The 15,142-nt window shown below is 53.9% G+C and overlaps 1 protein-coding gene across 9 annotated transcripts in view; it reads right to left on the bottom strand.

The window, feature by feature from the left end:
* The window catches only part of LOC121447907 (calmodulin-binding transcription activator 1), an 829,155-nt gene that overhangs the window by 73,546 nt on the left and 740,467 nt on the right, over positions 1–15,142 (bottom strand). For all 9 annotated transcript variants that reach the window (XM_041651178.1, XM_041651180.1, XM_041651176.1 and 6 more), the window contains 3 exons: positions 12,451–14,303; positions 7,033–7,159; positions 272–406 (listed from right to left, as the gene is read on the bottom strand). In XM_041651178.1, the coding sequence (XP_041507112.1) occupies positions 272–406; positions 7,033–7,159; positions 12,451–14,303 (2,115 nt within the window). The remainder of the gene's footprint in view (positions 1–271; positions 407–7,032; positions 7,160–12,450; positions 14,304–15,142) is intronic.

Below are 15,142 nucleotides of genomic sequence, written 5' to 3'. Positions count from 1 at the left end.
AGACACCTTGACAGGAGTGACAGCTACAAGCCAGCTTCACATACTTCATCTGTCCCCAAGAGGGGCTGAATTAAGATAGGGCATGGCAGTGACCAGACACAGGCAGACCGACGGGATATACTCATAGTCCAAGGGGAGGACTCAGCAGGTCCTCCTTTGGCCAACTCTGACACCCCCTCCTGCCCTTCTCTTCCAGATCCTTCTTTTTCACATCTACACACCAGCCCTTCTCCCTCTGTGCCCAACAAGGTAACCAGGATGCTGTTCTTACCGTCCAGTGACAGCCAGTCGTGCTGAGAGGAAGGGAGTGTGGGCAGAGCCCGGGCTTTGTACTCAAACACCACCGAGTTGGAGATGATCTGATTGTTGAAGGCAACTTGTAGGGTCACAAGACCCGTGTCGTGGGCTGAAAGTCAGAAAGAGAGAAGTCAGGGTGAGGGCCCCTCCTCATTACCCCTCTTTCAGTTAACAACCAACTATTAACCCTACCCGTGCCTACCTATTTCACAAGGCCCAAGGGTGGCATTTCTGGGAAAACTCTAGGCTCCAGATTCAGCAGGTCTCTGGCTGGGATCCCCAGAGGACCCCCTGCTTGTTAGTTTTTTGTTTTTTAGTTTAGTTTTGTTTTGTTTGAGACAGGTTCTCACTGTATATAGCCCTAGTTCACCTGGAACTCCGTAGTTCAGGCTGTTGTCAAATTCCTAGAGATTTGCTTGCCTCAACCCCTGAGTTCTAGAAATAAAGGTATATGCCACACACTGGAAAGCCTCTTTGGTTTTAACTGTGCCCCCTGGGATGGGCAGGGACCTGAGCTCAGCACAGGTGGCTTGTCCCATCCATTCTTCCCAGGGTCAGGAACATGTGAGGATTTGTATTTATTTTGCCTCCTCCTGCAGCCATGTCCTGACTCACTTCAGGTAACACCCTTAGTGTTTTAGGAGCTCCTCAGCCTCCTACTGACAGCCAGAGCTTCATCTGAGGCTCTTACCGTGGCCCTGTTGGCCTGAGATGCTGGGGGCCAGGTAGCTACTGAGCCAGAGATGCGAGCTCAACTCTTACACTGCTTTCCAATGACTTTGGGAAAGCAGGAGCTTGTATTCTAGTGCAAACACAGGGCTCAACGACTTCTGAATGAGCTAAATAAATGGATGAAAATGTTCTCGTTAGGGCAGGAGAAAAGCCAGCTGGAGGAGGAGAAATATTTCTGCTGGGGTGGAGGCAGCTGTTCTGTGGTCTCCAGTGATATCTTGGAGGCTGTACTGTGGTCCCCCCAAAATGTCCGGAGGCAGCGGTGGCTATGCTAGGGCTTCTTCCCCTAATAGGGGTCAGGTTATGTTTTCTGAGTACCGCTTTTCTGGAGCTGGGACACCAATACTCAGGGCCACCCCCGGCTGGTCGGCCGGATTTCCAGGGAGGACACATGGGATCGTGTTACTGTTTGGGCTCTTGGCTTTCAGAAGCCTACGGGCATGAGGAAGCCATCCAAGTCAGCTGCTCCTGAGGACAGGGCAAAGCTCTGGCTTCCCTCAGAGGACATCTGCAGATTCCACTTCCGATGGGAAACCCAACTCATCGGTGGTGGCCTCTCTCCAGCTGAGGTGTATGTAGAAAACAGGTCTCGGGGATATCATCATTATCCAAGTGTGACCAGCAGGTTTTCCTGCTCTGCTCCCTGGCTGGATGGGACCCATGGTAGTGGTGGTGGTGGGGGGGTCATCTAGGACCTCCCATGGTGCTTCTCTGGACAGGGATCCCCAGTGATATCCAGAGTCGTCTGCCATTCGACTACATCCCTGGGCAAAACTCCAAGACTGTGGTTACTATTCTCCCCTACAGACGTGCCTGGTTTACCAACGGGAAGGAAGGGCTACGGGAACTCTTCGTGTGATCCCAAGGAGCTCTGCTCTCAAGGTGGGGAAGCTGTCGTCTCTGGTGTCCAGTGTCTAGCCAAGGACCCTCTACCATTGCTCTTGCCACTGTCCTGACATCTACACAACTCCCAGCGCTGCTGAACGGAGCAGAGTCTCGGGCATTCCCACCATCCCCAGAGATGCGATGTGGGGGCGGGGGGGGGGGGGAGGAGGGCTGGAGGGGAGGGCTACCACTGTGTTGCTGGTATCAGGCCCAGCTTCCTTGACTTCCTCTCTTCCTCTCAGATAGCCAATCAGCAATTCTCAGCCCCATTCATTCATGTCTCCATGGCTTTTGCGCAGAAGAACCATACCTTGCCTGGCTGACACAAGGGCCCCCTGCTGAAGGCAACAATGTTCCTGCTGCGGGGGGGGGGGATGGGGGGGTGTGGAGGTGTGGGGGGTGGCGGGGGGTGGTTCTTGTAGCATCCTTAGAGGAGGTTACCAGGGGAATCTTTTTCTCTAAAAGTCATCCTACCCTTAGCCCTGTTCTCCTGTTTTCTCATTTAGGCTATTGTTCCTCCTAACCCATTCCCTCAAAACTAATCCTTAATCCTTTTTTATATAGGGTAACACTATATAGCCTTGGCCAGCCAGGAACTCACTCTGTAGACCAGGTTGGCCTTAAACTAAGAGATCCACCTGACTCTGGTCCCCCCACCCCACCCCATGCTGGAATTAAAGGTGGGTGCCAGCACACCCTGTTCAGAATCATCTTTTAAATACATAATTTAGACCAAATCATTCTGCTGCCTAAAACCATTGACTTCCCACGTGAGTACAATTAAATCAGACTCCAGGGTGCCAATCCTCTCCCTGCCTCAGGGCCACCATGCCCCCCTCATCCTCGGCCTGTTGTAACAGTCTTCCATCCTTCCCGAATCTGGCTCAGTGCCATCCTTCTGCCAGCCTCCAGGGGATGCGCCTCCAAAGGAACTGCTACTGTGTATACCCTCTTCACTTGTCCTCACTGCCTCTCCTAGTTCCTTTGTTATTTTCTGTCTCCCTGGAGCAGAGTGTCAGCCCCCAGCAGCAGAGACCCTGTTGGTCCAGCTCTTCATGTTCAGCACTCCAGTCCATGGCAAGAGCCTGTTCTAATCACCTGTACGTCCGCTGAGTGGGCTGTCTGAACCCGTGTTCTGCTCACTTTGAGTTCCATCTTTTGCCTTCTGATGACTTCTAGGAGACCAGGTGGGGGGCTTGCAAGCCAGCAGATATCTTGGTAGACTCTTCCACCTCTGGCTCTCTTCTACTGCAGCTGGCCTTGCTTGGTAGCCTGACTTTACGGACTGCCCCTGGGCTCAGGACAGTCCCAGTCCAAGAGTCTAGTGTTGCAGTGACAGGGTGAACTTAGAGGAGTTCTGTTCTCTGTCAGGTTTGGTTTTGCCCAGGCAGGTGCTCCCGGCTGCCAGGAGGTTGGCATTTATGTCCTCCGTGCCTCCTCTCCCTTCCCATTCTCAGCCTCTAAGGTGGCCTGGCTTCTGTTCACCTGCCTCTGAGTCCCTCTTGTTGGCAAGGTCAGTTTAGTTCTAGTGTCTGGGGTTATCCATTAAGATCAGCTTCAGTTTCCTCTGAGAGACCCCAGGATGCCATCCCTAGTGGCTGGTATCACCTCTCAAGGGAGAGGTTGGTTGATTTGACCCAGGCTCTTTGGACTAGAAGCTCTTCGAGCCAGGTGCTCCTGGGGCTTCAGTCTAGGCATCTGCTCAATCCATGGCAATCAGGAGACTCTTACAAATGACTTGGATGATGAAACAAGGAACGAGTGAATCAATCAATCAATCAATCAATCACCTAACAGGACCTGTTTCAGACTGGATATAAAAACTGATCTAGCTTCATGGGACATGCTCTGTGAGGTTGGCTGCCAACAGGAAGTGCCACGGTCAGGCCATGGCACTCAGCCTCTAGTTTTGTGGCATCTGGTAGGAGACAGGCTTATTTTAGAAGTGTCCCAGTGACTAGGCAAGACAGTAGCCTGGGTGGACTCTGTGGATTAGCACTGGGACCCCGGAGTGCAGCGGGATCATGAGAACTACCTGAGGAGACGAGAAGAGCCCTGGCTCCCTCCCCTTGCTGTCTTTGTGAGAGGAGAGCCAGAGGCAAGAGCTTCGCGACCCTTGGCTCTTCCATGTTCCCAGCCATCTGGAAGGAGGTCTCAAAAGACCGAGGTTCAGAGACACAAATCTCCAAGGTGAAGTTACACACATGACACATGGTCCACCGGGACCTATCTGGGTGGGACTGACTCCAGCCCCTAGAATCCTCTGCGTCCTGACCTGGGATACCATACAGGGTCAGGCAAAGCCCTGTCCTTGGTCAGGAACCTGCGGCAAGGTCTAGGGATTTAGCCAGGTACAGGAAGCAGCGTCTATTTATGGGCCAGGCGAGTCTCCTTTCACAGCAGGTGCACAGTGGACGGTTTAATAGCATCCCGCCCTCTCTTCCGCGCTAGGATGGGCTGTCTTAGCACAGGGTGGCCATCTGGATGGCTGCCGTCCAATTTCAGCAGTACTGCTGGGAGGACCTGGGGCTGGGTAGGCCCTCTGGAGACAGCCTTAGCACTGAGGGGAGCTGGGTCGGCAGTGAGAGGCTGCTATAGGCACCAGCTCTGGCCGCCTGAGGCATGAAGAGTGAAGGAGGTACTAGGCTGGGCTGGACATTTGATGCCAATTCCCCTGAAGCAGGGCATTCTGATCTGGTGGGTTGCAGAGGAAGGCAACATGGAGACGAAGGGAAAAGAAGGAAGAAGGGGCAAGGAGGAAGATGAGAAGGGGGAGGAAGAAGGGGCAGGAAGAGGAGGGCAAGGGAGAGGAGGCAGGAGTAGGGGAGGGGGAATGGTTGGTTTGTAAGCTTCACAGTGCCATGTAGGGGACAGGGTGAGTAAGTCAGGCAAGCAGTGAGGAGACCACAGCAGATTGTAGGGGATCCCTGTTGGCCCACACAACCTTGGCCAGCCTGCTTCTGCCCGGGAGTCCCTACTTTTCTTCCCCATCCTGGCCCTCTGCTAGAAGTACTCTTCCTATACAAGCTCTCTGGCTTCAAACAATGGAGGATGTCCCTCTGCCTCTTCCCACCCCATCCTCCTTGTTCTGCCTCTCCTGTCCCTTGCCCAGGCTAGGTGGACCAGGTGCCCACCTAGTTGCTGACGCGAGAGGTTGAGACAAAGTTTCCCCCAGTCTCACCCAAGTAAACAGAAAGCTCACGTTTTCCAAAGTGCTTTCAAGCTCCAGGAAACCCCTTCACAGACCCCCAGCACCCCGAGGTACTTTACAAGCCTTGGGGACACAACAGTGACGAAGAAAGACACAGCATCCTGCCTTCGTGGGGCCCATTGGCTAATGGGGGAGTCGATATGGTCAGAGGTCAAGGATGAGTTAGTCAGAGATACCAATCTAGGTGGATCAGAGCTCCCTAAACTGCGGGTCATGATGCCATAGGGTGTTGCCAAGTGGACAGACACAGTGAGAAGCAGCGTGGTAACCGTAAGAGGTTTCTAAACATTCAATAACCAAAAATTCAACACAAATGCACAGTGACTCCTCGCTGCTCCTGGCAGTGCCTGTCCATGCTGGGTCAAGTGACTTTGCTGCAGCCGTGGTTCTGAATGCACAACACGTATGGTTTGCTCTGCATGGCTGTCATGGCGTGTCCACCTGCAAACACTGCCCGAGATGCTTTAGCTCTGATCCGGGACTTGTCTTTGAGGAACTGCGGTGTGTTTGCTGTACATACCAAGTTCTCTGCTCTTATGGACATACACGACTTGATTACTGAAAACAGACTAAATATTCCCTGTCATTCCTCAGCCCGTAAGTATCAAATTAGTCCATTTAGGTTGTATTGTATTAGCATGGTTGCTTTCAGAGATTGCTCTCTGAGTTGCTGATTAGTTTCATTAAAAAAAAAAAAATCATTAAACGAATTTTGGCCTGGGCTTAGGATGACACTTCCAGCAATTTCTAAAGTGACCTTAAACAAATTTCTCACATTTTGAACTATATATTTATGCAAACTGGCATTCTCAGCATCGATGATTATAAAATCAAGGTATTGATCAACTGGAAAATATTGAAGATATTCTATGCTCTTTAGTATCAAATGGTCAAGATTTTTTTTTTTTTCGAGACAGGGTTTCCCTGTGCAGCTCTGGCAATTTTGGAACTAGCTATGTAGCTCAGGCTGGCTTTGAACTCACAGAGATCTGCCTGAATACTGGGATTAAAGGTGTGTACCATCACCACCTGGCCAAACAGCCAAGATTTAATATTTTGTGAAAAAATAAACAAACCCATCTATTTTGTTAGGATGCAAATTTGATTTCATCTTTAATAGATGATGAAATTATATGAATACCAAATAATTGTCTTAGGATACATTTCTTTATGGTTTGTTATCAGTTTCTGACTTGTTTACCAAGTTTACATGCCTGGATATCTGAGGTCACTCAGAAACTTCTCAGATATAAACTGGGTGGCTGAAGACTTCATGAAGTCAATGACGCAGAAGCCTGGGGATGGGGAGGGAGAGGGCAGACACAGAGGGCACAGGGCTCTGGCTGACTTCCCACGAGTCTCTGAGGCCTTGGAACCAGAAACCTATTATGTGTGCTTACCGTTTTCCCTGGGCAAGTCTCTCAAAGGAGCGTGTGTTCTTTGCTCTTAGTGTGACACCCCTCCCCACGTGGCTCCCCACAGCCCCGACACATGGGAGCCTTCCCTGAGCCCCTCTGCCCTGTGCCCCAGAAGAAGCAGTATTGTGAACACAGGGTCCTGAGCTCCCTGTGTGGCAGGTGGGCCTGGGTTGGCGCAGGAGCGAGGTCAGCCCTACTGTACACCAGGTCTTGTCTGTCACTTTGGCTCAGCCCCAGTCAGGGCCATCTTGGCTATGTCAGCTGACTAATTGAGTCTTTAAATAGTCCCTTTGCCATGTTTTCTCCACAATCCCCATGGAGCATGCCTGGTATTCCCAGTTGATACGGGCTCCGTGAACCCCAACTGATGATAGAATAGACTGTGTGGGCACACTTCTTCGACACGACTTGTTCAAGGTCATCCCAAGGCTGACTCAGAGTCTACTGTCTCATTCTGTCCCCTCCCCCTTGCTGGTACAGCCTCCTCACCTGGGCAGTAGCAACGCAGCACCCCAGGCTGAATCAGGGATGCGGGCACGGAGATCTGGTCAAACAGGCAACTGTAATTATTGCTGGCTTCCTGCCATGGGCCTGTGATGAGGACCTTCACTCCTCCCTGCAGAGAGAACAGACATGGAGCAGTGGCTCAGGGAACACAGTACATGGGAGGTCCCAGCAGCTGCAGGCTCGGATGGAAAGGGAGGGGCGAGGGCAGCTGGCTAGACATGCAGATTCCCAGCCCATAGCCCAGCCTTCCCATAAGCCCTAATGTGTGAGAGATTCCTTCTAGAAGAGAGGCCTACAGTGGTCCTGACACCCAGCGGACTTCCCCAGTTGGCACCCAGCACCCTGACGCTGTCCTGGGTACCTCAGGGTTCCATGACATGAGTTGGAACAAGGCCACGTTAGCCCATTGGTGCACCCGAGAACCAGCCAGCAGGTTCCCCAGGAAAAAAGCAGAGTGGACATAGGAGACTTTCAGTCATGCATGGAGGAAGAGGTGGGGGGACTCAGATTTGAAAACAGCCCCCCCCCCCAGGGACAGATATTCCTGTAAGAAACTGAAGAGAAACCCAGGACCCTCAGGGTGTGGTAGGAGGTGGGTAGGGGTGAAGAACACGGGGTGGAGGGGGAGAAGAAAGGAAAGAAGCATTCAGAATTCTGATATAGCCCTCGGAACTGAGCTGAGGCCTGGGATCCAGGCTGAACCTCCAGTTCCCTGCCTGCTGTGTCACCCGGGGTGCCTCGAGCTAAGTAGACATGAAGAACGGTCCCTTGCTGCCACTCCTGCAACACACAGGCAGGCAGCAGCCTGGAAGCCTGGCTAGGGCCTTAGCTGACCTTCCTCAGATCCAGTGGATGGAAAACCATCTTCACAGACCCAAGGTGCCAAGGGTGAGACAGTATCAGAAAGGCTGGGCCCTCCCAACCTGCTCTGGCCAGCAGAAATGCCCCAGAACAAGCAGCCTCATGAGGCTGCTCCCAGGAAATCCCTTGCAGAGCCATTGTTCCCGTTAGTGATTAATGGCACCTCCTCTCTCTCTCTCTTTCTCCTGAGTCCCAGGTGGAGGAGGCTGAGAGGTCCCCTACTTACGGCTTAGCCAAGAAGAGAGGCTGGTCATTCGGGGTGGAGGGATGCTCTGCCCGGGGATGCAGAGGGCAGGGGCGCTGGCCTCTGGCTCTCCTGGCTAACCTTGGATAGACCCACCCCAGAGGCTCATCCACCCCACCCCCAAAACAAGTAAACACCTTTCCCTGCAGGGGGGCGGAGAGCTGTGCTGGCCAGGGTGGAGAGCGCCACCTGGTGGCCTGGCTAGAGAAGGCTGAGAGGCGCTCCAGGAGTTGAAACGAGGCTAAGGCCAGGTTAGGAGCCGCCTCCGCAGTGAGCCCTGTCTTCCCCACCGCTCCAAGCCAGGCTCTCTAGTCCTCCGCTGCTGCCCCGGGGCCAGCCAGAGTCTATCTCCTGTTCATTCCCTCATTCCCTCCTGCTCTTCTCAACTTTTGCCTGTCCCTACCCTGGAGGGAGCTCCTAATTCTATACCCATCTTTGCTATCAAGACCCCCTACCTACCACAATGTTCCCTGGAACGCAGGCTTAGGCATGGCAGGACTGGCCTTGGGCACAAAAATAGCAGCTGGTGTTTGCCATGATGGTACTCTGGGCAACGTGTGGCCCAGAGCCAGCAGAATTGCCCGTGGCGGGAAGGCACCCTCCTGTGCTGGCAAACAAGCCCTCCTCTGGGTGGGGATGTCTAGCTTCATGGTCACTTTACCGTAGTGCCACCAGATTTGGAGGCAGTGGAGAGAGCGCCAGGCAGAGTTCCACAACCAGAATATGCCCACCCCATCTCGGATTATTCACAAGTATATTTTTGCCCACATGTATATATGTGTGTATCCAGTGCCCTCAGAGGTCAGAAGGCAGCATCAGATCCCCTGGAACTAGAGCTACACTTGGTTGCGAACCACCACTCGGGAACTGAGAATCACACCCAGGACCCCTGCAGAGGAGCCCGTGCTCTTAGAGGTTGAACCCTCTCCTCTTGCAGTCTGCTCTTGCCTTGGGTAACTGTGTGACCTCAGGCAAGTGGCCCAGTCCCTCTGGTGGCTGTGGTTATAGATGCCTTTCTTTTCCCAACAGCTCTGCTGAGTCGATTCAGGGCTCTGTCATTGTGTTGGTGTAGGAGTTGGAAGTGGCTGCCTGGGTGTGATGTCATGCTCTGAGCCTGGTTCTCCCATGAACCCTGGGAAGTGGGAGAACCCTGGCTTCAAAAGGCCACAGACAGTTACCATGGGGGGGGGGGCGAATGGAATAACTGCAATCCACGGCTGCTGGCATGATGCTGGGCTGCCGTGGGGGAACAAAGAACTGCCGAGAGGACTGGAGAACATCAAGACCTTCTCCATGGCAACTGCCGCAGGACGCCTCAGCATCCATCAGTTCCAGGGACAGTTGCCATGGCAACCACTCGCCTGGCTGCACTGAATCACTTGTGATGCCTGCGTGCCTGACAGTTCTAATTGCAGCTTCTTCTGCCCGGTGCAGAAAGAGCTAGTGGCGGGAGATGATGCAGGGGGAGGCTTGGGGAGCAGTGGGGGTGCTCTCTGAGGTCTCTGTCCTGTGAGCCCTGAGACAAAGGGCCTTGAGTCCCAATGTACCCTGGGTAGATGCTGAGGCACAGAGAGCATTGATGTGTGTGTGTTCTAGTGTATGTGCTGTGTGTTACGTGTGTAGTGTGGTATAGTGTGTGCCTTTTATTCTGGGTGTGGTGTACATCATATGTATAAATCGTATGTTCACTTTGTTGTGGTGTGTGTGTGTGTGTGTGTGTGTGTGTATTGGGGACCAGCTGAGAGGTGACCCAGTGGGTAGCGTGGAGGAGACATGGGAGCAGACATAGGAGGGAAGCACACCCAGAAAAGAGCCAGTAGCCCAGGCTAGGCCCGGCATGCCTGGGAACCATTGCAGCGTAGAGCTGGTGTGGGTGATAGGCCAAGTGACCACATAGCCTGACCCCATCTTTGTGACTTAATGCGAGGTCCCAGCTACAGGGCTTGTTAGAGTTCTCCCTGAGCTTGCCAGAGCCCCTTTCAAACTGGGCTCCTGATGAAGTCACCTCACACACACCCCATTATCAGCTGGCATGGAAAGAAGGCATGATACCCGGAATCATGCCTACAGCGGGTTTGAGAGGGGACTTGGTATCAGGAGAGAAGTGATGCTTTCTTACAGAACTAGGTGACCCTGCTATCGGCCTGGGGAGAGTATCCTGGGCAGGAGAGCCTGGCAAGGAGGAAGTCACCTTGGAGGCTTCACTATGAGGTCCTGCTGGGCACAAAAATGACTCTTTGCTTTGATCAAATTGATTCTATTTTGCTTCCATTTCAGGGTGCCGGGAATTATCAGGGTTTCTGGAAAATCGGGGTTGGACACCAGTGACTACTATTGCATTTGCCATCCTGGCCTGCCCTCTGGTGGACAGCTGCCGAATTACAGTCTCCGGGATATGGTGGAAGGCTGCATAGGTTGGTGAAGAACCAAGGAAGCCAGACTTGCTGAAGACCTAATTCAGAAGTTAGAACCCTGGCCTGGGTGCACGCTCACGCGCCGGGGGAACAGGCGATCCCACCTGATGGGTGATCTACAGCCTGGGCTGGAGCATACTGCACGCCTATAGGCTTGTATGAGGGCTGCTCCTCCCAAGTCATAAGACACAGTGGTCAAGTCCACTCCCTCTCTTAGGTGTTGCTTGACAAGGGAACTGAGGCCCAGAGGGTCAGACTTCAGAGTCCAGCCAGAAGGCAGATTTGACCTCTTCCCAGAATACACCTCTCCTTCCTGTTCCTTTAAACAGTTTCCCCGAGCCTCCTGGAGGGTCTCTGGATAAGAACAGCAGGAGGAACATAAAGCAGGCCTGAGAAAGCAGGGTGACAGCCAAGCCACGCCAAGAGGTAGCCCAGTAGGGCTCTTCTAGGTGCCTACAGAAGGGTTGGACTGTGGCAGAGTGGAGGTGGACAGGGTGACTTTGCCTGGGCACATAATGCTGCCAGTCTTCAGAGACTCCAGGATCCATTGCTGCTTTACATTTTTTTCAATTTAATTTTTTTATGTGTATGGGTGCTTTGCTTGAATGGTATTTGTGTACCACATGTATGCCTGGGCCAGAAGAAAGTGTTCAGATCTCCTGGGACTAGCATTACAGACAGCTGTCAGCTTCTATGTGGGTGTTGGGAATTGAACCTGGGTCCTCTGGAAGAGTAGCCGGTGCTCTTAATCACTGAGCCATCTCTCCGGCCTCTCCATGGTTGCTATTTTAGAGATAGGGAAGGTGGCAACTTCTCCAAGGTTGCTGGAGTATAAGGACAGAACCAAGCTCCCCACCAGATCCTCCAGTTCCGGCCCCATGCTCCTGGCCATTCACCTACCATGGTGGTCTCACCACTCCCTCCAGCATCCTGAGGATGCTCACGAGACCGTATGGGCAGCAGCTGCTCTGTCTCGGGTCTAGAGGCTGGGGTACTCTGGCCTGGGCATTAGTCTGGCTTTACTGGGGGAGAGGAAATATGAACCTAGTCCCTGCCCATCACCTAGATGATGTGACGGGGGAGGGGGGGAGTTATGGGCAGCCACCCTGGGGTAAAGTGTCTGACCCAGAGGCTGTGCTGGCACAGCCGGCCAGATCTTCAAGCTCTGTCACATGCAAGCAAGGTATCTAGGGGATCTGGAGCCACACTGCCCCCTTCCTAGCCCATCCTATTTTAGCGTCCCTGAGGCACGACCTGGGTCTTCCTACAGTCCTTGTTGGGGCGGTAGTCTCTAGAGTGAGAGCCCTGGAAATCAGCCATTGGTGAAGGGAGCACAGGCTGGATCTTGGGGTACATACCATGTTGATTTTGTAGATGGCTGAGCGTCCCAAAGTTGCACCCTCCCTATCACTTTTGGTGGGAAGTTCCCCCACTTGCTTTAGTGAAGCCGAGCTTGAGCTACAGGGAAGCAATAACCCCAAGACTCTGATGTTGATTTCTGGATGCTTTTAAAAGTAGTTCCAAGACACCCTCCATCCCCCAAAGAAGGGAGGGTGGAGAGAGAGTGGAAGGGAGGGCAGGGGACAAAGCAGGAGGAAAGGAGAAGGGGAAGAAAGAAAAGGGAAAGGAAAGCCAAGATTGTAGCCAGAACACAGCAGGCTGCTCTGGCCAGAGCTGGGAAGGGCAGCTTGCCTCCTGGGACAGCCCTGACTGGAAAACTCCTTGCTACAGTAATGTCTGAGTGCCACCGCGGGAGGGAACAGCTTTGTGTTTCCGGGCAGAGCTCCATCCAAATGGCCGCATGCAAACAAGCTTCCCAGGATGCACCGCGGCACAGGTGAGATGGGTGTAGGGCGGCGTGTGGTAGCACCTGAAGCTTACCTCTGGGTAAGACCACTCTGGGGAGTAGTCAGTCACCATGAACACCCGTCCACTCTGCTGCAGCATACCCAGGGTGCCCTGGGCAGAGGCAGCGGAGACCACCTCGGCGACATGCATGTAGGCCATGGCGCCGGCCCCGCCCTCGGCGCTGCTCAGCTGCAGGCTGCCCTGTTGGGGGCTGCAGCAGGGGATGCACATCTCCGCCTGGGTGAAGGGTGCACGCGCCCCATCTTCTGACTGCGAGAGTGCAGCACTGTCCCCCGACACCAGCTGATGCCCGTAGATTGTACCACTGCCCCCCTCCACAGAGATGAAGTCATTGATCAGGTCTGAGAACTGATTGCTGAAGGAGATGTCAAAGTGGTCCAGGCTGAGCTCCATGTTAGAGGTGTTGCCCAGGCTGGGCTGGGCCACCGGGTAGAGTCCCTGCACCACATTGCTTGGGAGAATGGGGACACCACCTGCACTGCGGATCACCCCATTGGTCTCTGGTTGCAGGTAGTGCTCTGAGCCACAGGCCTGCAGCTCCCCAGACTTGAGGAGGACCTCACCCCCTTCAGCTGCCTGGGAGGTCTCCATGGTAACCTCCCCTTCTGCGGTCATGGCCTGGAAGTTGGCCTGGAATTGCATGAGGTGCAGGGAGGAAGTAGACTCTATCCGCGTTTCCACATGGCCACTGCAAGAGCTGGTTTGGGATGAGGCCTCCGTTTTCACCGTGGGCATCACAAAGGTGTTCCCGGAGTCGCTCAGGCTGCTGTGGGCATTCTGCTCAAGGGGTAAGGGTTTGCTGGCATCCTGCAGGAAGAAGCTGGGGGAGGGGGTCTGGTGGATGTGGGGGCTGTGGCCCGTCTGGCTGAAGCTGGACGTGTAGTCCTTGTTGGAGTCTATGGCACTGAAGTCCATCTGCTCAAGGGTGGTGCTGGGACTCAGGCCACCGCCCGACGGCAGGAGGCTGGATCCCGCGGTCAGGGTGAGGGAACTGGATGCCGCTGCAGCTGCTGCCGAGGAGGAATACGCCGCCTCTTTGGCCATCTGCTGCTCGAAGGAGGTGTCTTCCGTCTTGATCTCCTTGGTGAGGACGCTGGTGAAGCCAAAGGCCCTCTCCGAAGGCGGCGAGTGCCGGATATTGGTGCTAACCATCTCGGCTTTTAGGCCCCCACCCCCGTATGTCTGGCCCTGCTTTGGATTATTGAGGAAACAGTCGGGGTCAAAGTTCATGGTGGTTTCTGGAATCTTCCGGCCACCATCAAGGGTGGTGGAGAGGACCAGCTCTTCGGACACATTGGTGGGCAGCATGGACAGGCTATCTGAGCTGCCCGTGGTGGGGAAGGCAAACTTATGGCCGTCAGAACTTACAGCCAGAACAAGGCCCTGAGAGGCATCAGGCGAGAGGAGGTGGTGGTTGGGGCCGGCGGTGGGGGACATGGTGTACACGGCCTCATTAGTGACCTCGGACATGAACACTGTGGCACTTTGGGACAGTCCCCCCATCACAGAGGCCACTGCCATGCTGGACACACCTGTGACAACTGGGCTGTCTACCATGTCTGGGTCGCTGTTGAGCCCGCTGCTGATGGACACCGGGGAGCTCTGGGTGGTGTCAGGGACCTCCACCTGATTGGTGGAGGAAACCTCCGTGCTGTTTTGGTGTAGCAGTGCTGGCTTGGCCACCTTGCCGTTCCTCTTTTCCCGGCTTGTGCTCCTGCCATGGCTGGGTTCATGCTTGCCCTCCGACACATCATTATGCTGCACCTCGGAGTGGCCCCCGTAGCCCCCAGCCCGTGGCTCCACCTTCGGTGAGATGATGCGGTGTTTGGCACTGTTACACTTATGATGCACGCTGCTGCCCGCTCCTGTGGAGATGGGAGCAGAACACACACACACATATGCGCACACACACACACACACACACACACACACACACACACACACACACGCACGCATAAAGTCAGAGCTGGGACTTCGACTGATTCTTCTCCCAAGCAGTCAGAACCCTTTGCAAAGTCCCCATCCAGACCCCCGGCAGGACAGTCCACCATCTTTGGACACTTGGGATCTCCTCTCACACCTGCAGTTCTGCCATGCCCTATGTGACCATCCTGCATGATCAAATGTTTTGAACCTGTTGCTATTTTTCAAAATTAGCAGGATGTGGTATGTAGCACCCAGGGTGTTGCTTTCCAGAAAAGTCCTCTTCACCCCACCAGACAGACACTGCTCATCTGGAAGGATTCTTTCTGAGCTGGAAGACTCATTCCAGGGACTGTGGCTCTGTCTTCATGCCCAACCCAACTTCTTACACCCGATTCTGACTGTGTAATGCTTCAAGAAACCTGTGACCTTCAGGACCCTTGTTCTGGGGACCAGGAACCGGAGATTGGCCCAAGGTGGTAAAGAATACACCCTTCTCCAGGCCAGGTCTCAGAGCCTAGAATCAAAAAGCATTCTAGACTCCGCTCTGGGGCAAGAACGTATTTAAATATGTTTATTACATTAAGTTGTGGCATACGTGAATGGGGAGGGATGCACGAGCCGCTGCAGGTGTGGAAGTCAGGGGACAGCTAACAGGAGTTGGGTCCCTCCATCCACTAAGTAAGTTACAAACTCAGGCTATCGGGCTAGTTTATAGCGCTTTCACCTACTGAGCCTGCCCTACATGGAGGTGTTTGAGGTGACCCTCTCCACCATTCAG

The sequence above is a fragment of the Microtus oregoni genome, unplaced genomic scaffold, assembly GCF_018167655.1.
Source record: "Microtus oregoni isolate MIOR12 unplaced genomic scaffold, Mior012 000005F_ref0000423, whole genome shotgun sequence".
Classification (NCBI taxonomy): Eukaryota; Metazoa; Chordata; class Mammalia; order Rodentia; family Cricetidae; genus Microtus; species Microtus oregoni.
This window is presented reverse-complemented; position numbering and strand designations above follow the sequence as displayed.